Source organism: Sapajus apella, unplaced genomic scaffold, assembly GCF_009761245.1.
Source record: "Sapajus apella isolate SASKATOON/1434 unplaced genomic scaffold, GSC_monkey_1.0 scaffold181, whole genome shotgun sequence".
Taxonomy (NCBI): domain Eukaryota; kingdom Metazoa; phylum Chordata; class Mammalia; order Primates; family Cebidae; genus Sapajus; species Sapajus apella.
This window is the reverse complement of record NW_022437121.1, coordinates 777006-798980: the sequence shown is the minus strand read 5'-3', so window position 1 is coordinate 798980 and position 21975 is coordinate 777006. Positions and strand designations below refer to the sequence as shown.

At 62.5% G+C, this 21975-nt stretch overlaps 1 protein-coding gene across 1 annotated transcript; it reads left to right on the top strand.

The window, feature by feature from the left end:
• The first annotated feature begins 749 nt into the window (after positions 1-749).
• Positions 750-20768, top strand: CD81 (CD81 molecule). Its single transcript, XM_032268467.1, has 8 exons — positions 750-1043; positions 13873-13987; positions 17459-17556; positions 18360-18434; positions 18760-18864; positions 19216-19317; positions 19984-20070; positions 20159-20768. The coding sequence occupies exons 1-8, from the start codon at positions 978-980 to the stop codon at positions 20219-20221; spliced, it is 711 nt and encodes a 236-aa protein (XP_032124358.1). The 5' UTR covers positions 750-977; the 3' UTR covers positions 20222-20768.
• The last annotated feature ends 1207 nt before the right edge of the window (positions 20769-21975 follow it).

Sequence of the window (21975 nt, the reverse complement as noted above, 5' to 3'; positions counted from 1 at the left end):
CATTAGCCCAAAGCAGTGAGTGCAGCGTGCCTGGCCCCACACCTTCAGGAAGGCTGGCATCCCTGGGGCGCGACACACCAGGGCATAGATGAAACAGATGCAGTATTTGGAGGTTCTCCTGCAGGTGGCTCTGGCCTCCCAGGCACTTCACACTGGTCTGGGAGCTGCCTTCTCAGGCCCCAGTGACCTTTTCAGATGCAGACTCCCGCAGCATGGGTCAGCAACTCCCCGCTTCCATGGGACAGGGACTGGTTGCTTGTGCTAGGACCTTCAGGCCAACGCCCACTAGCTAGGGGGCCTCAGGCCTGCCCAGGTTCCAGCCCCCGAGAGCAATGTGAGCAAAGCTTGCTGTCTTTGCAAAGCCAACCGCTGCGACATCACCTCCTTCGGGGAGCCCTCCCGGATTGTCCAAGGCGCTGAAGGGAGGAATAGGTTGTTCTCCAAGCACCCGGGCTGCACTCCTGGGCAGAGGCTGCATGCCTGTCCCCAGCCGCGGCCCTGCTGCCACCCCCTCGGGGGCTCCGAGCGCGACAGCAGCTCGGGGATGCCTCCCGCGCCCAGCGCGGTGCACCCGAAGCCGGCCGAAATGCGCCGAGTTGGGGGGAGGTGCGGCGCCCCACACACCCCCTGGCGCGCGCCCCGGCGGAGGAGGCGGGGCAGGGGCGGGGCTGGAGTCGGCGGGGCGGGGCCTGCGGGGGGAGGGGCCGCGGCGCCTTTAAGTGGTGCGGAGCGGGGCGCGCGCCCGGCCAGAGAGCGAGCGCGCAGCTGCGGCGACAGCGGCGACCCCACCGCGCATCCGGCGAGGCGACCCCACCGCGCGTCCTCTCGCGCCCCCCGCGCCCCCGCGCCGCGTTCCTCGCGCCCCAGCCTCTCGGCCCGCCAGGCCCCCCTGCCGGCCGCCCGCCAGGCCACGCGCCGGCCCTCCCGCCGCCCAGGACCGGCCCGCGCCCCGCAGGCCGCCCGCCACCCGCGCCGCCATGGGAGTGGAGGGCTGCACCAAGTGCATCAAGTACCTGCTCTTCGTCTTCAACTTCGTCTTCTGGGTAAGGGCCGGGCCGGGGTCCGGGCGGGAGGGGGCGGGCACGCACCCCACCTCGGTTTCCGGCAGGTCCCGCAGCCGGGCGCTAGGCCCCGAGGGCGCAGCGCGGGCCGCGAAGTTGTGGGGCCACCTGTGGGCTCCCGGAGCGAAGTGGGGGTTCGCCCGGGGCCGCCGCGCCCCCCGACATTGGGGCTGGAGGCTGCGAGCCGAGTTTCGGGGCCTCTGTGCTCCAGGGCCCAGCCTGGCGGCCGGGCGGGGGCTCTGGGTGCCGCCGGGCAGTTCCTCCTAAGTGGTGGTGATGGGTGCGGTGGGCGCGGGCCTGGATTCGAGTACCCGGTCGCCCCTCAGCTGAGGAGGGGCACGCGGGGTCCGCTGGCCGCAGATTCGGGACCGTTGCCTTGCGGGGACGAAGGGGGGGGCTCGCGGGCGGGACTTCTGGCGCCCCGCCCCCATGAGCTCATCAGGGCCGCCGCCCCTGGATGGTGGGGCGGGGGCGCACACTTTGCCGGAGCCTTGGGGGCGATCCGCCTCACCCGCTCCGCGGCCCAGCTTACTCTACAGTCTGCTGTCAGCACCTGGGACCTTTCTGGGGGTCGCGCTTACGGAAGGAGCGCAGACATCCTCCGGGATGGCCCAAAAGCTGGGGTGCACGCACCCTGGCGGTCCCTACCTGGGTGCTGGTCTCCCACTCCTCACCCAGACACGTTCCAGCCTAGGCCTCTCCCCAGAAGGGCTCTGGAGGCCTTGCGGAGTGGGGTCCCGCGGCCCATAGTTGGCACACGGAATAAAGTGGCGCCAGGGGCTTGGAGTGGGTGCCAAGGTCTGGGCGCGGGCCCGCTGCTTTAGAATGGGGCCCCCACAGTGGGCATCTTTGGGTGCCAACTTGGGTGAAGGAGCGTCTCCCGCTGAAGGTGGCTTTCTCCTGCCCGCAGGCTTTGCTGTTGGGAAGTGACTGATGGGCTTTCGCCTTTTGTTTCCATTTCCGCCAGTGTTGGAATTGAGGAGGGGGTGGAAATCCCTTCTTGGCCTGGAAGGACTGGAGTGGGTGTCCATGGCCGCGGCTTCCCTGTGGCCACGCCCCTGGGCAGAGACTGCAAGCACCTCCCTGCGCCTGCCCCCAGGCTGTCACCCCCTTCTCGTGGAAGACTCGGCTGATGTCCCAGTAGACTGAGTGTTTCTCAAGTTGAGGCAGCGAGGGCAAAGTTTTAAAATGGCCCCTGGAGCCAGTGTGTGGGACCAGGGACATCTGTTTTCCATCTGGAGGGCTAAGGATCCCAGCACGGATCTGGGGCAGGGAGATTATTTGGAGGGGGAAGGACAGAGGCTGGACTGAACTCTCAGCTGGGAGAAGAGTGGGGCAGTCACATCCCACCTTCCCCAAGGCTGTTCTGCACAGCCTGCCTGGGACACTGGTGGGAGTCACCCCGTCCATCGGCCCTGCCCGGGCAGTGGGGGCAGCAAGGCTGCCTGGGAAAGGGTTACCCTCCCCAGGCATGGCCCTGGGACCTCGGCAGGTCCTTAATGGTGGCCTGCTTCCGGCCAGGCAGGTGGGAGAGGCCCAGGACCCAAGGACATCCCTCTGCTGGCCCTGGAGCCCCATCCTCTGCTGAGGAGAGCTTGGACCTGGGGGCAGGGGCTGAAGGGGAGTCGGGGAAGGCGACTTCTCCAGAGGTGGACTTTTGCTCTCTGGACGGTGCATCAGCGCTGGATGAGTCTCTCTTGCCTGCCCAGGCTGAGAGGTCTCCCTGGCAGCCCTCGGGGAGCATCACCAGGGCGGGCCTGGAAGTTTCCCAAGCAGCTGGGGCAGAGGCCTGACGCATCCCAGGGGTGCTCATTATTAAGTCTCAAGGAAATGGTTCCGAGGCCTCGCCTCTGTGCTCCCAAGGGCGTGATTCCACAAAGCATTGAGAACTGGTTCCGTCCACAGTCACTGTGACCCATCCATCCACTGGGGCTCTGTGGTAGCCAGAAATGCCAGGCTGGGTGAGGGGGGGCTGGTGAGCACCACCCTGCGGGAGCCCCCTCCACCCTGGCATCACAGGGTGTGTGGCTGAGAGCACAGTGCCGTGGGCTTGGGCCTCCCCCGTCTGCATTGCGGGTCCTCAGTGAGCCTGCCTCCTGGGGTTGCTGGTGGGTTCGCTGACATGCCTGAGTGCTGGTGGAGGCCTTGGTGCAGGAAGAGCTCAGGGCATGGGTCTTGGGCAGGGATCCAAAGGGACCCCTGCCTCAGAGCACCCAGCCTGGCCGGGCAGGATGTGCCGTGAGGAGGGACTGCCAGTCCTCCGCAGGGCCCAGCAGGACACAGTGTAGTCCTGTGGGCTCAGGGGAGGCTGGTGAGGAGGAGGCCAACAATGGGTGTCTGGATGGGCACTTGTTAAAAGTTCCATTTTAGAGAGGAGGGGGGGTGGAAGTCCCTTCTTGGCCTGGAAGGACTGGAGTGGGTGTCCATGGCCGCGGGTGTGCATACACACACACGCACATGCACTCATACACACACACGCACGCTCCCACCTGCACACACACTCACACTTGCTGTCCCCCTCCCCAAGCCAAGGTGCAGGGTGTGGGGGGGCCAGGCATCGAGCAGGCGTGCCCTGACCACTTTGGGGCTGGAGAGAACTGGGCTCTCTGGGTGCAGGGCCAGCCGGCCCAAGTAGGGAAGGCAGTGCAGACACCCTGGCCAAGCATCATGGAAATCCCGTCCCTTGGGTGGGTCCGGGAGCCTCCATCAGACGTGGCTGGCACCCGAGACCCGCTGCTGTCAGGAGCAAGGCAGGAGAGCCTGTGTCCCGGGGCAGGGGACTGACCTGTGGGAGCCTCACCTTCCTCATCTGTGAAATGGACATAAGAGTCTTCTCCTCAGGGGCTGGCCAAGGAGCCTAGGAGAGGTATTGCCAGTCTCCGCAGGGAGAAGAGCAGTGTCCCCTGCCTGGGACTGGCTGCTCCTCTAACCTAATGCTGGCCACCTCCCTGTGGCAGGGCCGCCAAACCTGGCCAGGAAAGAGACTGATTAGAAGCCTTGCTAATGGGTATGTAATTCTCACTTCCAGACAGCACATGACTGTTTGTCACTTGGCAGATCTGATGCCGTCCTTCCGGGAAAGGGGCTGCAACCCTGGCAGGCGGGAGGGGCTAGGACATCCTGTGCCTGATTTCGCTGAGTGGGTGTGTGGACTCTCCCTAGCTCCCCCAGGCTGTCTGGCTGCACAGCTTTGGGGAAACTGCCACTGGGCCAAGCGGGCCGAGAAGAGGAAGTCTATGGTTTGTCCCTGCCACAGATTGGCCACTGTCGCGGTGTGGGGCACAGAGTGAAGGCAAGCAGGTGTAGCTGCTTCCCCGGTCGCCCCTCTGGCTGGGTGTGGCCCTGGCAGGTGCTGACAAGCCACCCACCCTCCCTGCCTCGCCAGGCTGCGTGCCTGAAAACCCTCCATTCTTCCCTGGGTTTGAGGGTCCTTCTCCTGTGCCCATCCCAGCACCCAGCTCAGCTCAACTTTCAGAAATCTGCTTCACCCCCAATCCCTGTCTCATAACTGCTTCCTAGCCCAGACAGGGAGACTGGCCCCAGACCATCCCCAACCCCTGTTTCCACACCTGAAATCCCATCACGGGACGAGCTTTGCTCGCACAGTCCATAAGGCATAGAGTCCAGGCGCCCCTGCGAGGGAGCAGGTTGTCACCCTTGTACCGCCACAATTTTGGAAAGGACTCTGGGGCTGGGGAGGAGCCAGGTGCCCTGCCCCTTGCTCGGGCCCCTCCTCCTTGTGACCCAGGCTGGGTGTGCTGTGGGTGCTGGGTGATCTTCCAGCCCTGCAGGTGTTCCTCCTGTTCCTGGGACCCCTCAGGGCAAGAAGAACCAGGCTTACCTAGAAATGGGCCTCAGCGGCCTCCACTTCAAGTTGCCCCACCTGCCTGGGAGGACACAGTGGCATCAGGCAGCCTTCCAGGGACTTCTGGATTTCTCAGTGTCCCCCGGCCCCACACGCACATTCTTTGTGTTTCTGGGCCCAACCTAAGACCCCCAACCTGGTGGGCTGCAGAGCAGGTGCTGAGTCTTGAGAGACCCTTGGGGATCCTCCGGGTAGGCCCCCAGTGCTGGAGGAGTATCCTCGGGCAGGGGCCAGGCCCAAGGGCCTAAGGGTCAGCTGGCAGCTGGATCTTACTTTTGGGGCCATAGGTGTCTCTCGCTGGCCGCCAGTGCCATGGCTGTGGGGTGGCCAGGATAAGGCAGCTGCCCCCCACACCCCACACAGGGCCTTTGAGGGCTGCTTGCTCAAGGAGTGTGGTAGGGCTGGGGGCCAGGGTGCAGAGGCAGTAGGCACCTCTCTCCGGGATGTCGGTGCCCCAGCAGGGGAGCTTCAAAAGTCCAGGTGTGGGGTTCCAAATGCCAGGGGCCGGGAGGAGGGAGTGGCTGGCTTGGCCAGAGCTTGTGGCTCCCACCCCACCCCACCCTGCCCCTCCCTCTGGAGGTGTGCCCTCCTGCTACATTTGGAAGGTGACTGCTTCCCTCTTCCTCTGTCCCTCCGGGTCCTAGTTATGGAAGTGAAGTGATTCAGAGAAGGTTAAGGATGGGAGGGAGAGGGCTGAGTGATGGAGGACCCTGCCTGGTGCCCTGTCCTGTGCTACCTGGAGCTCCAGGATCAGGGCAGGCGGGCAGCCTGGGGGCCTCGCTTCTATCCCCTCACAGCCCTGCCAGAAGCATGATACGCCCTGCAGTGCAGAACCTACCTCAAAGCTCAGCCCCAGGTGATAGCACAGGTAAAACAAGACAGGGCAGTGAGACTCTCTCCAGGACAGGCGAAGGCACCCCGCTGATAGGGGCCCAGAGCAGTCCTGATCCTTGAGCTCCTTCCTGAGTGGGACCCCAGGAGTTTCTGAGGGCCACGGTTTGGAAGCCCAGACTCCAGCCCCCACCCTGGGCCCCCAGGGAGCTCACCCTCTCACACAGCCACAGGCCACTCCCCCACCCCCAGGGGCTCAGCTTGACCGTGGGGCTGCTTCGAACAGTCTTTCCTTCTGTCCCCAAGAAGATGAAAGTACTTAAAGGAAGTAGCCCCGACTGCACCCGGCAGGCTCCGAACCCTGAACCGCCCGTACCACCCCAGGCTTGCTGGGTGATTAACAGGCCCACAGGGCAGTCAGGAAGCCAGGGTTCCCAAGTGATGGCTCTCGAGGCTGGAAACCAGAGCCACAGCCAAGTGGGGTGTCCCCGGGGCTGTGGCCACACCCAGGTGTGGAGCACTTACTGGCTCTTGGCCAGGCTGTGCTGGGTGGCCTCTCGGGTGCTGCTCTGTCTGGAGACACCCTGAGCTGCCCTGGGCCCCTCTATCCTCTCTCTGGTCCTCTGCCCGAGGCCACCCATCGTCCACCTCCCATCGACCGCCCTGGGGGGCACTGGCCCACCCAGACCTTTTTCTTTGAAGCGCAGTCCCTCGCCTGGCCTTTCCCCCGTGGGTCACTGGGACTGCCTGTGTTGACACACCCTTCCTACAGGGGCCAACGGGGTGGAAGAGCTTCCCAGAAGAGGGGTAAGCTTAAGGTGGGGCAAGGGACTTCCTGGCTTCCCTTCCTGGGGAGCAGCTGGCCCTGGAAGGGGCTTGGTTCTTGGGGCACCAGTGCCTACCACCCCTGATGCCTGGGAGGCACCAGGATCCTCTGAGTGGGTGCCCATCCTCCTGGTCCCAAGGGAAGTGGCTCCTCACATACCCCAGCTGGCAGGGCCAGAGGGCCAGCATCCTCGCCTGACACCTATTTTTAGACACTGAGACAGGCGGCTTCCTCAGAGCCAGGGGCCAGGGGCCCTGTGAGTGGAGCTTCCGCTTCCTGGCCTAGGAGAGGACTCCTGCCCCTCTTCCTTCCATGCTGCCTTCCCGCCCCTGGAAGTCACAACGGGGTCCGAGGGGCAGCTGCCTACCACCTAGGAGGGCCTGAGAGGGCCCATATCACCCAGGAAGGAGGCCCTGTCCCCAGACTCCACACCTAGGCCTGGCACTGTGCCTTCTTGGTGGGCAGAGAGTGAGGGGTTGGCCGTGGAACCCAGGCTGGAGGGGCCATTCCCCTCCCACCCCCAGTGTCCCTTCCTGGAAGCACCTTGCCAAGCCTCTCCCTCCACCTTCACCCAGTACCTCCAGGGGACTTCCTCCTTTCCTTCCCGCTCAGGGCCTCACCGTCCTCCCCGGGAGGGGCTCTCAGGCTGAGCCCAGTGGGCACTTCCTGGTGTGTTTCCCACATGCACAGCCCACCACGTGCAGCCCCAGGTGTCCGTAAGCAGACACAGAGCCCGCAGTGTGGCCCTGCCTGGTGGCCCCTCTCCCCAAGAGCATCAAGGGAAGGCCTGGGCTAGAGACGCACGAATGCTGGCCTCTGTGTAACGGCGGGATGAGCTGATGCATCATGGTCCTCATCCCTCAATGGGGCGCCTGGGCAGGACTTGGGGTGACCTCTTGGCCTTTCTGAGGGGTAAGCTTGTGTAGGGCAACCAGATCCCTGCCCCTTCCTGCAGCTGTGGGGGCGTGTGCGCTGGCATGGAGGGCTCTCACCCAAAGCCCGGCTCCTGGTTGTCCGGGGCCCGTGGGGGTAGCAGGCAGCTGGCATGGAAGGGGAACTGCCCTAGGCCTGCCCGGGCAGCGCCTGCTGCCTTTTGCTCCCTTTCAACTGCTTCTTGGAAACGGCGGACAGGCTGGGCAGGGACCCAGTGTGCTTGGCAGCCCCCCTTTTAAAGTCGCCTCTGTTATTTATTAATTCCCAGGAAGGAGAAAGAAAGAACCAAAATCCTTCATAGAGTTAGAAACGCTGCTTTCAGTGGCCTTGCAGGGAGCCCTCCAGGAACCCCACAGGTCACCTGGGCTCCATCCTGAGAGCCACCCTCCATGCCCAGTCCCCCCAGAGCCTCTCCTGGGGTAGGGCGGGGCGTCTGGGGAGGCGGGGTGTCTGGGGAGGCGGGGCGTCTGGGGAGGCGGGGCGTCTCGCGGGACAGGGCATCCGTGGGGCGGGGCCACGTGGGAGGTGGGGCATCCAGGGGGCGGAGCATCTCGGGGGCGGGGCGTTTCCGGAGGCTGGAGTATCTTGGGAGGTGGGAGCAGGTGGCAGAGAGGCTTCCCACAGGTGAGCTTTGAGCAGGGAGGTCCCTGTGTGGATGATTCTGTGGCGAGAGGGATGACCGAGGAGTTCCACATGCCAGCACTGATGAAGCCTAATGTTGATGGGGAGCTGGGTGCTGCGGCGCAGGCCAAGTTGTGTGGGTGTCAGTTTCTGCACCTTTATTTTCTCATTTGTAGACAAGGCACAGAGAGGCTGAGAGGGCCTGGAGGCCCCGAGGGGAAGGGCACTCCCCCGCCGGGGCTTCCGGCTGCCCCCCCCCCGCCTCATCTCTCTGTGTTTTCCATGAAAGTGGGACTCTCTTAACTGACGTTCAGGCTCCATATTTATATTCCAGTCCCTAACTTAGTTTTATCCTAAAACTACACTTCTGTGGACTAACTTTGGTGTTTCCCACGCTGCTGCTCGCCCCTGGGAAGCATTGGCTCCGCCTCGGGAGAAGTTAGCACCAAGATGGCCGCCTGGGGCCTTTGGGGCCCAGAAGAAACACTGGCCCTCAGGATTTCAGTCATCAGGGACTTGGGGCATGCGGGCCTTATTTAGATGTGATCGACACGCCGTAAATGCAGATATTTAAAGGGTACAGCTGGATAAGTTTTGACAGTTTTGTACCCCCTTGAAACCATCACCAACTGCCCAAGCGTCCCTGGGGCCCTTGGGATCTCTGCTCCCTGCCCCTCCACCCCATCCCAGTCAACCCCGGACCGTCTCTGTGGATGTAGCCAGCGTGTATTTCTTCAACCCCACTGCAGGTGGACTCAGAAGGCTCTTGCGAGTTGTTGCTGTTCTGCCTCTTCGGTTCAGCATAATGACCCAGAGGTGCGCCCATGTTGTGGCGTGCCTGTCACCCGTTCTTTTTTACTGCTGTGCAGGGAGGCACCCATGTGCGCAAACCTGTACGAGGAACCCCGGGTTCTCACGCTCACCGGTCCGCGGGCGTAGGGGTTGTTTCAGTTTGGGGCATTTACAAGAAATGTTGCTAGAACATTTGTGTACAAGACTTGTGTGAACTTCAGTTCATTTCTCTTGGGTAAATACCTGGGGGTGGGGCAGCTGGGTCATGTGGTGAGTGTGGTTTTCACTACTTAAGCAGCAGTTTTACATAACTGCCAAACTGCGTTTCAAGGTGTCTGGACCGTTTTGCAGCCCCTGTGGAGTGCCTCCCCCATCGGCACTTGCTGTGGGTGGCCTTTTTCGTTGTAGCCAATCCAGTGGGTGCTCCCGGGACGTGGCTTCGGCTTTCCCTGGTTTCCTGATCACTGGCGACGTGGAGCATCTTTCTTCTGTGGGGAAGGGTGTGTTCCTGCCTTTTGTCCATCTTTTAAAGATTGGGCAGTCATTTTTCTTACTGTTGCATTTGGAAAGTTCTGCATACATTCAGGGCACAGGTCCTGTCTTAGGCCCTTCCTCACCCCAGTCCACACGTCTCCAGGCTCTGTCTTGTGTCTTTCAGGGAGCAGGTGTCCTTTGTGTTCCTGACTCTGGGGACACTCCAGCCCTGCCACAGGCAGTTGGTTATGGGGCAGGGGCACCTCTGCCTTTCCAACCACGGCCCGTGGGGGTTTGGTGCTGCCGAGGCCCTCCCTCGTAGGTGGCCTTAGGGGAGCCCCCCACCGCCTCCATTTTCTCATCCAGAAACCGGGGGTGACCATCACCACCTTTAGGGTCACCTCGCTCCAGCTCAAGGTTTCTGCTGGAGGCCTCTCTGGCTCAGCGTGGCCCCCTGTGGGTCCATGCTAGGGCTGGGAAGACCAAGGCCCAGACGAGGCCTCTGCCCAGTGCCTGGCACTCCTTCCTGCCCCATTTTTCCACCCAGGGTGGCTCCTGTTTCTGGTGGCCTCAGGGACAATTGAGGTAGCCAGACTGGCATCACCCCTATTTCCCGCTGCCCCTCCCATCCCCTCCTGACCCCGCTATACTTCCCTGTTGAAAGTCACATGGGCCCTTGGGTCCTTTCTCGTATCGGCCCAGGCTCTTCTGGGCCCCGCAGGCCAGGATCAGCCTTTCCTGCAACCCTCAGCAGGGGCCTGGGGCCAGGGCTGGTCTGGGGGCAACCTCCCCACACGGCCCTGGATGCTGAACAGAAGCCCCTTCCCAGAGCACAGCAAGAAGCTGCATGTGGCCTGAAATCCCACCATTAGCAGGTTTGGGGTTTAGGGTGAGCTTTCTGTGAGGACGGTGTGCCCATCAGATGGCTCAGCGCCCAGGCTACAGGAGGGGTGGTCCCCGCTCAGCCAGGTAGGGTGTGGGGTGGATCGGCCCCTGTGGAGCAGCTTCTGAGCCAGGCATGGTTCCATGATCAGCTCTGTTTTACAGAGGGGGACACTGAGGCACGGGGAGCCTGGGGTCGGCCAGCAGCCCCACAGCTCCTGTGGCTGCATCAGGGATTGTAACCAGGTCTCTGTGGGGATGGAGTTCCCCCAACCACCTGCCCTACTCTGGCCCGGAACAGCTCCCAAAACAGTATCTGGACCACAGTTTCAAAACAAAATAAGCAATGTTTTCAAAGGCCCTGGAGGAAGCCAGAGTTACCACGGCAACTCGGCCTGGCCACCTCCTCCCGCCAGGCTGCAGATGGAGCCAGCTTAGGAGGGCAGCGGGGTGAGGACAGCCAGGCTCCTGGGGCCACCCGCCGGCCCCCACCCTTCCCACCTCTCCTGAACTATCCATATCCTCCCTGTGATGCCATGGGTGTGACAGGCACAGAAGAACCAGGAGCTCTCAGCTCCTGGAGGATTCTGGAAGCGGGGGGCCCCTGGCCTCCCTGGGGCCTTGTCATGTGAGGGGCACACTTGGGGTCCCAGCTGCCAGGTGGCTTCCAGCACCGCCTGCAGGTGCACATCAGGCCCTCCATGTTTCTAATGAACCTTCCACTTGGCACAGAAGAGCTTCGGTCTGGGGCCTGGGCGGGGAGGTAGGGCCCCATCCTCTCTAAACCAAAGTGTGAAAATGGAGTTGAAACTCCCATGGGAGAAACAGGAGGCCCAGCCCCTAAGAAGAAAGTCTGAGAACCCCCAGCCCAGGCTGTTGTGTCAGATGCGTGGAGAGGGTGCCCTGGCAGCCCCATTACAGGGGAGCCATTAATGACCCCTTTGTGGTGAGAGCCCCGTGACTGCTGGCACCAGCAGTCCCTACGGAGCTTATCTGATTTTTGAGGCAGGGTCTTGCTGTCCCCCAGGCTGGAGGGCAGCAGCATGGTCACAGCTCACTGCAGCCTGCAACATCTGGCCCAAGCAGTCTGCCAACCTCAGCCTCCCTGTGGTGGGACCACAGGCATATGCCACTAATATGCCCAGCTAATTATTTTTATTTTTTGTCAAATGGGCTCTCACTGTGTTGCCCAGGCTGATCTTAGACTCCTGGCCTCAAGTAGTCCCCCCATCTTGGCCTCCCGAAGTGCTGGGATCACAGGCGTGAGCTACCATGCCTGGCTAATTTTCTTCTCAGAGACACCGCCTCGCTTTGAGACCCAGGCTGGAGTACAGTGGCACAGTCATAGCTTACTGCAGCCTTAACCTCCTGAGCTCAAGCGATCCTCCCGCCTTAGCCTCCAAAGGTGCTGGAATTACCGGTGCTCACCACTGCCCCAGTCCCCTCTGGCCTTACTGTTTGCCAGGCCCAGCTCAGGTCCCAGGAGAGGGGAGGCAGGAGTGTGAGGGAAAGGGCTAGGAGAGCCCTAGCTCCTCCACCCCCGGAACCCTTATCAGGGCCCTCAACCAGCCTGCCTGGGGCGTCCTCAGGGCTTTCCTTGGGCGAGGGCTATGGCGCTGGGGTCTGAGGCTCACACTGTGCCTGGCACAGCCCCCTGCGCAGCCCCACCTTGGGGCCGTGCTTCCCAGCGGGGCCATCAGAGCAGGAGTGGGGTTGTCCAGCTAGTGGTCTCGGGTCCAGCTTTCGGTTTCTCTTCTGCAGTTGACGGGCAGCCCTGCTCCTGTTATGGGGTCAGCGTCGGGCGCCTGGTGCTGGTGAGGCAAGCCCTCAGCTGCTGGGACGGGACCTGCCTGGCACCCAGCTGCTGGCAGCGCCAAGCATTCTGACCCAGCTCTGGGAGCAGCTGCCGTCTGGGCCGGCGTTCTCTGCGACAGCGGTGTGCCCCTTGCCACCCCGAGTGCCTTCTCAACTGGCTGATTCATCTCATGTCCCCCTGCCTCCTCCTCCAGGAAGTCCCCAAGACCAGGCCCTCAGGGAGAGTGGCATGGAGGAGGAAGGCAGACGTGACCAGGCCTATGGGAGCCAGACGGTGGCCGCACTTGTGGGCCCTGACCCTGGAGGTGTCTTCAGCACCCCCTGGCCTGGGTGGTCCCTGCCCGAGGGCTGCGCATGGCTCGCCTGCCAGACCATGTTTAGGGGACTCTCATGCTGTCCTGGGGCAACGGGGTAAAGGCTGACTTAGCCAGGCTGTCCAGCAATGATCGCCTCCTGCTGTGGCCCAGGGACCCTGGAACTAACCAGTGGTGTCCTAGAGACCCAGTGTCCCCAGGCTGCTGGAGGACTGTGGGGCAGTACTTCACGCCTGGGGCAGGAAGAAACTCCCAGAGGGCTCTGAAGGGGACCCAGCCCCCACGCCATCTCGCAGGGAGGAGCGTCTGCAGGAGGCGTCCTGGAGTGGAGGAGGGCAGGGCAATGGGACTCAGGGTCACTGGTCATTTATGGGGATCACATGTCTGCAGTGTGCCCTGCATGGTGCTAGGCACCAGGGACAGCAGAGGACAAACTTGTGTCCCCTCCCACGAGCAGAAGGCTGGGCACTGCCCCTAGGGAGAGGGGCCTTGGTGCTTCCTGAGGGAGGCCTGGGCCACATGCCTGGCCTGGTCAGATGCTCAGAATGGCCTGGGCTGGCCCAGTCTCAAGGGCAGACCCCATCTGGCTAGCGTTGGTGTGCACACAGGACTACCAGGCATTGGGGCTCTGTCCCCTCTGTGAGCCCCATCCCCGCCCATCAACTCTAAGCACAGTCCCCTTCCTGCCCCAGCAGCTGAGCGGCAGCCCCGGGCCGGCTTCTGCGTCTCTTCCTCCAGCACGTGTTGGAGACCACAGCAGCTTCCTTCCTCCCAAGTTTCCCTTCCCAGGGCTGACGGCCGCAGGGACGTACCCCACAAACCCCGCAGGCCCTGGCGCCTAAGGCTCGGCCTGGTAACATCAAATCCTACCCCCTCCTCCTGGCAGCAAACATGGGGCACCCCTACTCCAGAGCTCTCAGCACCCCCAGACAGAGGCAGTGCCTACCGAGCTGAGATTCCTGGGGCAGTGCCACACCCATGCAGGAGGTTCCAGTGTTCCTGGGATACTTAGGTCCTGCTGTCGCCTCTGACCAGATATGGAAGGTGAAACTACAGGTGTCCAGTGAACCTTGAACTTCAGATAAGCACCACGTTATGTTTTGGTATGCCCCGATAAGTATTTGGGACACGCTTATCGTAAAGAAAGATTCCGTTTTCATCTGAGAGGCAGATTTCACCGGCGTCGTCAAGTGTCCTCCTGGCTGTCCCGCCCTGGAGTGGCACTCCACAGGTGCAGGGCAGGGCCAGGCTCCAGGTAGATGGCAGCCAAAGCACCCGCCCCGTGGTTCCTGACTCCAGGGGCTCCTCGGGGCAGGGCAGCAGAACTGACAGCTGCTCCCTGCGTGGGGGCCGGCGGGTGGCTCAGCCAGGCGGGAGGCTGCTGTGGCTGGGGGGTGGGGGGGGCATGCTGTGCTGCAGTGCTCTTGCTGCATGTGACACGTTCCTGATCTTTCCCAGCTGGCTGGAGGCGTGATCCTGGGTGTGGCCCTGTGGCTGCGCCATGACCCGCAGACCACCAACCTCCTGTATCTGGAGCTGGGAGACAAGCCTGCACCCAACACCTTCTACGTAGGTGAGTGCACATGTGGCAGTCTCAGACGCATTTAGGGAGGGCTTCCAGGAGGCGGCAGGGCCTAGCCTTTGGGTGGGGACATGGAGGGTGAAAGGCAGTCAGGCATGGTGTGTCTGGGCGCTCGGGTTGAGATGGAGGTGGGCCTGTGGCCTGCTGGGACTCCAGCACGTCTCTGGGCTCAGCCAGGGCAGGAGGTGGAAGCTGGGCATGGGAGGGGACTGTGTCGAGACCTTGCTTATTTTAAGCATGGGTTATTTCTGGGGAGGCTCCCTGGGAAGGGCGGGGCTGGATGCCTGGGCCTCACTGAGCAGTTCAGGCTGCCCTGGAGGGAGGGAGGGAAGGAAGGATGGAGCTCGAGGGATGGAACTGAGAGAGGGGTGGAGAAGGGGTAGGGGACTGGGCAGTTGAGGGGTGGAGACAGGAGAGTGGAGGGGTGGAGAGGGGTGGAGATACCCCCAAAGGGTGGCATGACTCAGCTGCCTCTGCAGGCAACTGTACCTTGCTGCCTTATTAGGCTTCTTGTGGGGGACTGGGCTGCCCTCCCCGCCCCTAGCAGCCCGGGTTATGGAGGAGGAGGAGGAGGAGGGCCAAAACCAGCTCACTGTGCAGAGCAGCGCCCTTCCTCCCGGTGCCCCTGGCAGGGCTGGCGCTGGTGGGGCTCTGGAGCGTTTGTTGAGATGCTTCTGTCCTTTAAAGGAGGCCCCTGGGAAGGTCCTGCTGCTCTCGAAGGCTGAGGGGTAGGAAGGGTGGGCAGCCTGTGTGTCCCCAGGCTTCAGGGCTCCCCTCAGCCAGCAGTGGCCCCCAGGCTGGGCCCCCCACCAGTTACAGGGGCCGCTTGGCTTGGTTGCTGAACCAGGGCCCCAGTAGGCCCAAACGGTCCCACTCACGCCCCGCCCTGCCTCCTTGTCCAGTCTCCCCAGGGCCAGCTGAGGGTCCTGGTCACACGTTCCTTCTTCCCCTTGTCCATCTCATAGGTCAGATGGCCAGTGCTGGGGTCCAGACAGCGTTGACAGGGATGGCCCCTGTCCTCCCCAGAGACAGGAGCCTGCGGCCCACAGAGGGCTTCTGGGCCCAGCCGATTCTGGAGAGGGTTCCATGGCCTCCCATAGGTTCCTGGCCTCTCTCGGGGCTGTGGCACCCTCACGGGTGTGAGCGTCAGGAGGAGAAAGGGAAAGGCTGCTGTCCCAGGGCTCGTGTGGAGACCACCCCCTGCAGGCATCCTCAGAACACTTTGCCCGTGTGCCTGGGCTGTGGGCGGCAGAGCCTGGCCAGCACCCTCCCATCGCTGAGGATGTGTCTCCACTGGGAGGCCCCTCCCGGGCCTCTTGTTTCCTGCTCCCCAGATCACCAGGGATGTTAAGGGGCCCAGAAGGGCCTCCCAGCAATCCTGGGCCTTGCCCTCCAGGGCCACCAGTGATAACTGCAGCATCCCCGGCCTGGAACAAGGCTGCCCGACACGTTCCTCATACTCCTGTCCAGGGGCAGAAGGGGCGGCCCTTGCCGCCGTGTCCCCTTCTCCAGGACCTGGGGCGTGTGGGTGTGAGGCAGCCTGGGGCAGGTGTTCTTGAAGGGGTCACCCTCCAGGCACCCGGCGGCCAAGCCTCATGGATGGAGCAGCTCCCGCTGTTGGGTCAGCGTCCGGCCACGTGTGGCCCCAGAGGAGCTGAAGGGTCACCTATCTTCAGGCCGGGGCAAGGACAGGGGACTGAACACCCCAGAGAGGTGGGCCAGGCCTCCTTCCTGTGTCCCACCGTCCGCAGAAGCAGAGGTTCTGTGCTGAGCCCCCATGGGACAGTGGTGCTGCCCCCCCACAGTACCAGGGGCAAGGCTGGCATTAGAAGCAGGTGTCTGACCGGCACGGTGTCACTGCGGCCACATCAGAGCTCCAGCCCCAGAGCCCCCCACCCTCTGTCCTTGGCTTGGTTTCCCTGGCCATTGTGTTGGCCACACGGCTGCAGGACCTGCCACCTGTGACATGGGCTCTGCCACCCAGTGGGGACCCCTTGGAGCCCCGCTGGCCACCAACTCCTTCCCCATCCCAGAATCGGCCTTCTGGAGCCTCTTTCTGTCCCCAGTTCGGGCCAGGCCCTGCCAAGGGCTGTTTGTCCAGCACTGGGCTCACTCTGTAGGTCCCTCAGAGATGCTGTGTGTGCAGTGGATGAGGCCCGCAGGCTGTAGAGAGGAGCTTAGGGTGGGGCTGGGGCCTGGCAGGGGCTCTGGCAGCCCTGGGCCTGGGCCTCCCACCTCCTGTCAGACCCTCCAGGACCAAAAAAGGCAAGGCGCCCCTCCTGACCTGCACCCCTCAGTGAACCCAGCCCTGCAACCCAGGAGTCCCAGGTTCTGCAGGAGGGAGAGCTGGCTCCTGGGCGCCATGCCTGTGAGCAGGTGACACCTGCAAGGCATCCCTGGCAGAGGCTTCATCTGGCAGGGAGGAGGCCAGGCGGTGGAGCCCAGATCTGGGCGTGTTCTCTGCCTGGCATGGGTCCTGCCCCAGGCGCCTTCTCCCCTGGGCTGGCTGTGAGGAGGAGCCTGGGCTGCCTGCTGCATTGCCAACAGCAACTGGGGACGGGGCGCCTGCCGAAGGATGGGGGGCAAGCGGGCCCTGAGAGACACGGACGGCTGTTCTGAGGGCACAGGGCCCTGAGTGGCCGGGCCCACAGGTCGCTTCCCACCCTGGGGCGGCCCCTTCTCCCTCCCCAGGAGCATGCTGCCCAGCCAGGGGCTGTGGGGGAATTGGGGAGGGCCAGCCTTCCCGCCCTGGTGGAGCGGGCCTAGGTGGAGTGCTGGCCTTCAGCCCTCAGGCCCAGGGACTGGGAAGCCAACTTGATCCCCCCCATGCAGCAGCCAGGTTCAAATGCGGGTCCCCTAACAGAGTACGGTTGTGCTGTCAAGTTGAGGGGCGGAGCCACAGGGCCCCGCCCACTTCACGCACCGCACCGGGGAGACAGCACTGGTTCCGGACCCCAGCCTGCCACTCCCACCTAAGATGGGGGGTCCTTCTCAGACCCCACGCCAAGTCCCAGAGGCCCTGGGAGCAGGTTTAGGCAGTGGGTGGCAGGTGGGGGGCTGTGGGTGGCGGGTTTGATGGGTGCAGGCAGTGGGTGGTGGGTATGGTGCTTGGCGGGCCATGGGTGGTGGGTGGGGGACCGTGGCTGGCAGGTGTGGCGGGTGGCGGCCCGTGGCCACACCGAAGGCCTTGTGCCTGAGAAGAACCCATCTCCAGCACTCAGAGCACGCACGAGGCACACAGTCCCCACCTGGTCATCATGGTCTCCCATCTGCGTCATGAGAGAGGAAACTGAGGCACAGAGAGTTCGCAGGGCTGAGCTGGGATGCGGGCCCTCGCTGCTCGTCCCTGGCAGTCGGCATCCCCAGCTGGGCAGCCCGCGGTGGGGTCAGCACCTGGGACGCTCTGGAGTCTCAGGCTGTGACGAGTGTGCAGGCGCCCACCCAGTGTCGCTCTCCCCCAAGGCATCTACATCCTCATTGCTGTGGGCGCCGTGATGATGTTCGTTGGCTTCCTGGGCTGCTATGGGGCCATCCAGGAGTCCCAGTGCCTGCTGGGGACGGTAAGGCAGGGAGGTGGGCCTGCACCTGGGCTGGGCCCGGCCCGGGGTGGGGCTGGGGGCTATGTCTGGCCCTGGTGCTCAGGGCAGAACTTGGACTTCTGGGGGAGGCAGTGGTGGTGGCGGCTCCTGTGCCCCAGTTTTCCCATTTGGTTTTTAAATTAAATCCCACCGTGCTTGATCTCCATCATTGCCAGTTCCTAAGTGACCTCTTTTCTTTGTCAGTAAATAGACACAAACATAACAGGTTTTAGCCCTGAGGCCAGCCTTGGGCATCCCTGGGCACATCGCCCCCAATGGGAAGCCCAGGCCTGGCTGTGCCATCCAGGGCCTGGCCGGTCCAGGAAGGGGGAGCCTGTGCCAGTGTTCCCAGTGGGGGAAACTGAGGCACATCCCATGGCTCCCTTCCCATGGGGAGCAGGAGCAAGGGTGTGGGGAAGACCAGGTCTGAGTCTGGGGTCAGGCTGCTGCACATGCCTCCCGGGGCTGCAGATATCTCGGACTCACCAGCTGTGACCCCAAACCTCAGACCCCGCCCCATCCACCCCGGGGTGCTGGTGCTGGCAGGGAAGCCGTGGGCTTTGACGTCTGCTTCCTGGGGCTGAGTGTTAGGCTCTGTGCTCTAGGGCTCACACATGGCACTCATTCCTGGTCAGGTGGTGGGCTGATCCCTCACACAGCCTGCTGGGTGCCTGGGTGTCTGCCCTGGGGCCCTGCCCACAGCCCGCTGGGTGCCTGGGTGTCTGTGCTGAGGCCCCACCCACAGCCTGCCCTCTTTCCTCCCTCTGGCCGCTGCATGGCTCCAGTTCTTCACCTGTCTGGTCATCCTGTTTGCCTGTGAGGTGGCCGCTGGCATCTGGGGCTTTGTCAACAAAGACCAGGTGAGGTTGGGTGCGTGGGGGCAGGGTGGGGTGGGTGGGAGGGGCACCCTACTCTCCTGTCGCGGGTGGGGGGTACTCTTTGGGCTCCTCCTGGGACCCACTTGGTAGGAGAGTCTCCGGGGGCTATATGGAGGAGGCAGCACTGGGGCTGAGCACAAGGCCAGCCTCCCTTGTGTGTCCCTGTGTCCCAGTGCCCCCGGGGCAACTGAGAGTGTAGAGGTCTGGCCTGGAAGCCATCCTGCCCTGGGGGAGCCTGGGAAAGGTGCATGGGGCCGGGGCAAGGTGGGGGAGGTCCCGACTGCGAGTGACCGCAGCCCTCCCCCAGATCGCCAAGGACGTGAAGCAGTTCTACGACCAGGCCCTGCAACAGGCCGTGGTGGACGACGACGCCAACAACGCCAAGGCCGTGGTGAAGACCTTCCACGAGACGGTGCGGCCTGGGGCGGGGGCGGGGGCGGGGCAGGAAGCAGGGGGCAGGAACCCTGGTGGGCTGTGTCTCATCCTGGACCACCCCTGCATCTGCCCAGACCTCAGGAGCAGGAGGTGCCCTAGGGACCTCTAGGACCCTTGGGCTCAGCTGGTCCTCGGGTGAGAACCTAGTGGGCCAGGGTGGCCCAGGGCACGGGATCTCTGAGCAGTGCAGCTCAGCGGGAAGAAGGCTGGCCCTGGTTGCATCCACAGTGGGGGGCACCACGTACCCCCGGCCGCCTCCCTGCGGTTCTCCTAGAGCCGCCGTCCCCCGGGCCTGCCCAGGGCTGACCTCATACCCCATTCTCTGCAGCTCAACTGCTGCGGCTCCAGCACGCTCTCCGCCCTGACCACCTCAGTGCTCAAGAACAACCTGTGTCCCTCGGGCAGCAATATCATTACCAACCTCTTCAAGGTGTGCAAGGCGGGGGGGCCTGTGGGGGCCGGCAGGGGCGGGCCTGATCCCCCGAATCTCCCAGCCCCTGGGTGCAGTCTTGGGGTGGGCAGGCCACACGGCCACCCCACCAGCCCTGGCAGGGGAGCGACCACACCGGGTGATGTGGCCCCCTCAGGGCTGCTCTGCCAGGAGGGTCGGGGTGGGACCACCTCTGGCCCGCAAGGAAAGCAGGCACCCGGGGCTTTGCATGCCAGATGGAGTGGAGGCTTTTGGGGGTGGAAGCTCACTGGTACCCACAGCCCCACGTGTGCACTCGTGGGTGTGGGTGCTCCTGACAGCCCGTCCCTGGGGTAGTGAGTGCCCTGTGGAAGTTTCCTGCCGAGGCCCCAGTGGAAGCTATCAGTGGGTGCACATCAGTGACGCTTTAGGGCACTAGTGGTACCGATTACTGTGACGGCAGTGGAAAAGGGCACAGTGTGTCCTGGGCATTTCACGTTTATGTTAAAATGGGTGGAGATAAAAAGCTGGCAGAGGCCCCGTTCCGAGGTGGATGGGGGTGGGCGGGGGGGGGGGGGCTGTTCTTGGGATTCCCGTCCACACTTTCTGTGATGACCACGGACTGCTGTGTGACAAGGGGGAGCTGAGGCCGGGGCCCTGACTGCTCGTGCCTGACCACCCCCACAGGAGGACTGCCACCAGAAGATCGATGAGCTCTTCTCCGGGAAGCTGTACCTCATTGGCATCGCGGCCATTGTGGTCGCCGTGATCATGGTGAGCGGGCGGGCGGGAGGGCCTGTTCTCCGGGCTGCCCCTCCTTCGGGCCCGTGCTGACCACGCCACCGCCGCCGCCCTCCTGCAGATCTTCGAGATGATCCTGAGCATGGTGCTGTGCTGTGGCATCCGGAACAGCTCCGTGTACTGAGGTCCCGTCGCTCCGGCCGCAGGGACCCCTGCCGCGCCCCCCACCCCCACGAGCGACCCGGACGCTTCGAGGGGGCCGTCACCGCCTGTGTATATAACGTTTCCGGTATTACTCTGCTACACGTAGCCTTTTTATTTTCGAGGTTTTTTGTCCTGAATTCTCCTGTTACCTTTTCAGGGCTGACGTCACATGTAGGTGGCGTGTGTGAGTGGAGACGGGCCTGGGCCTTTGGGACTGCAAGGCAGGGGTCCTTCTGCCCCTGGGGTCCCGGGAAGCTCTGCCTGCTCAGCCGGGCCTCTCCTGGGAGCCACTCGCGCAGAGACTCAGCTTGGCCAACTTGGGGGGCTGTGTCTGCCCAGCCCGCCCATCCTGTGGGCTGCACAGCTCAAGTCTTTTTAATCCTTGATCCCTCTGCCCCAGTCGAGCGCCGAGTCTGTGGGCACTCCCTCTGCCTTCACGCACCTGCCCTTTCTAACACGTCACCTTCAACTGTGATCACGACATCCTGAATCCATCATTTAATAAAGAAGGAACGTCAGGCATGCTACCAGGCTGTTCAGTCCTTCAGTGCCAGTGGCGTCTGAAACCTACGGGGTGGCCAGAGGGCAGGGGAGTCCGGCAAGGGTGGGCTTCGGCGCCGTAGACTGTGTCAGGTCCATGGCAAGAGGGGTGGGTTGGGATCCCTGGTGTCCACAAAAGAGAAGTCACTCTGTAAAATTTGGGAAATTTATTTCTGAGCCAAATATGAACACCAAAGGCCTGTGACACAGCCCCAGGAGGTCCTGAGAACCTGGCCCAAGGTGGTCAGGCTGCACCTTGCTTGTATACATTTTAGGGATATAAGACATTGATCGGTGCATCTGAGATGTACATTGGTTTAGCCAGAAAGGTGGGGTAACTTGCTTGAAAGGGAGGGACTTTCAGGTCACAGGTGGATTAAAAGATGTTCCAGTTGATTGGCAATTGGCTGAGTCTATCTAAAGTCCTGGAATCAATAGAGTGGACTCTGGATTAGTCCATTATCTAATGGGTTAGAGGAAAAGTTGTGAAGCCCAAGATTCTTAATATGCAGATGAAGCCTCCAGATTGTAAATGTTTCATATCAGACTTAAAAAGGTGCCAGAATCTTAGTTAATTCTCTCCTGGGTCAGCAAATAGACCTAGAGAGGGAGGGGGATTCTGTATAGAATTTAATTTTCCCCACAAGACACAGCTTTGTGGGACCGTTTCAAAACACGTCAAAGAAATAGACTTTGGGGTAAAATACTTCGATTTCTTTCAGGGTATGCTGTCACGTTGGCATCTTATTGCTACAGAGGCTTTTTTTGTGAGTATTAAGGTCTCTGTTTTATTTTTATTTTAGAGGGAGTTTCGCTGTTGTCGCCCAGGCTAGAGTGCAATGGCATAATCTTGGCTCACTGCAACCTCTGCCTCCCAAGTTCAAGCAATTCTCCTGCCTCAGCCTCCCAAGTAGCTGGGACCACAGGCTTGCACCACCATACCCAGCTAATTTTGTATTTTTAGTAGAGACAGGGTTTTGCCATGTTGGCCAGGCTAGTCTCAAACTCCTGACCTCAGGTGATCCACCCACCTCGGCCTCCCAAAGTGCTGGGATTACAGGCGTGAGCTACTGCGCCTGGCCTAAGGTCTCTGTGTTTTAATGTGAATGCTGGTCAGCTGTGCCTAAACTCTCACGGGAAGAGAGTGTAATGAGGCACCAATGGTCATCATGGCCTAAACTAGCTTTTCAGGTT

What these genes read in the sequence shown, in the direction of transcription:
- CD81 (XM_032268467.1), top strand. Translation starts at nt 978, where the DNA reads ATGGGAGTGGAGGGCTGCACCAAGTGCATCAAGTACCTGCTCTTCGTC. An exon ending in TCTTCAACTTCGTCTTCTGG is followed by an intron (nt 1,044 to 13,872) that starts GTAAGGGCCGGG and finishes GATCTTTCCCAG; the next exon opens with CTGGCTGGAGGCGTGATCCT. An exon ending in CCCAGTGCCTGCTGGGGACG is followed by an intron (nt 17,557 to 18,359) that starts GTAAGGCAGGGA and finishes GCATGGCTCCAG; the next exon opens with TTCTTCACCTGTCTGGTCAT.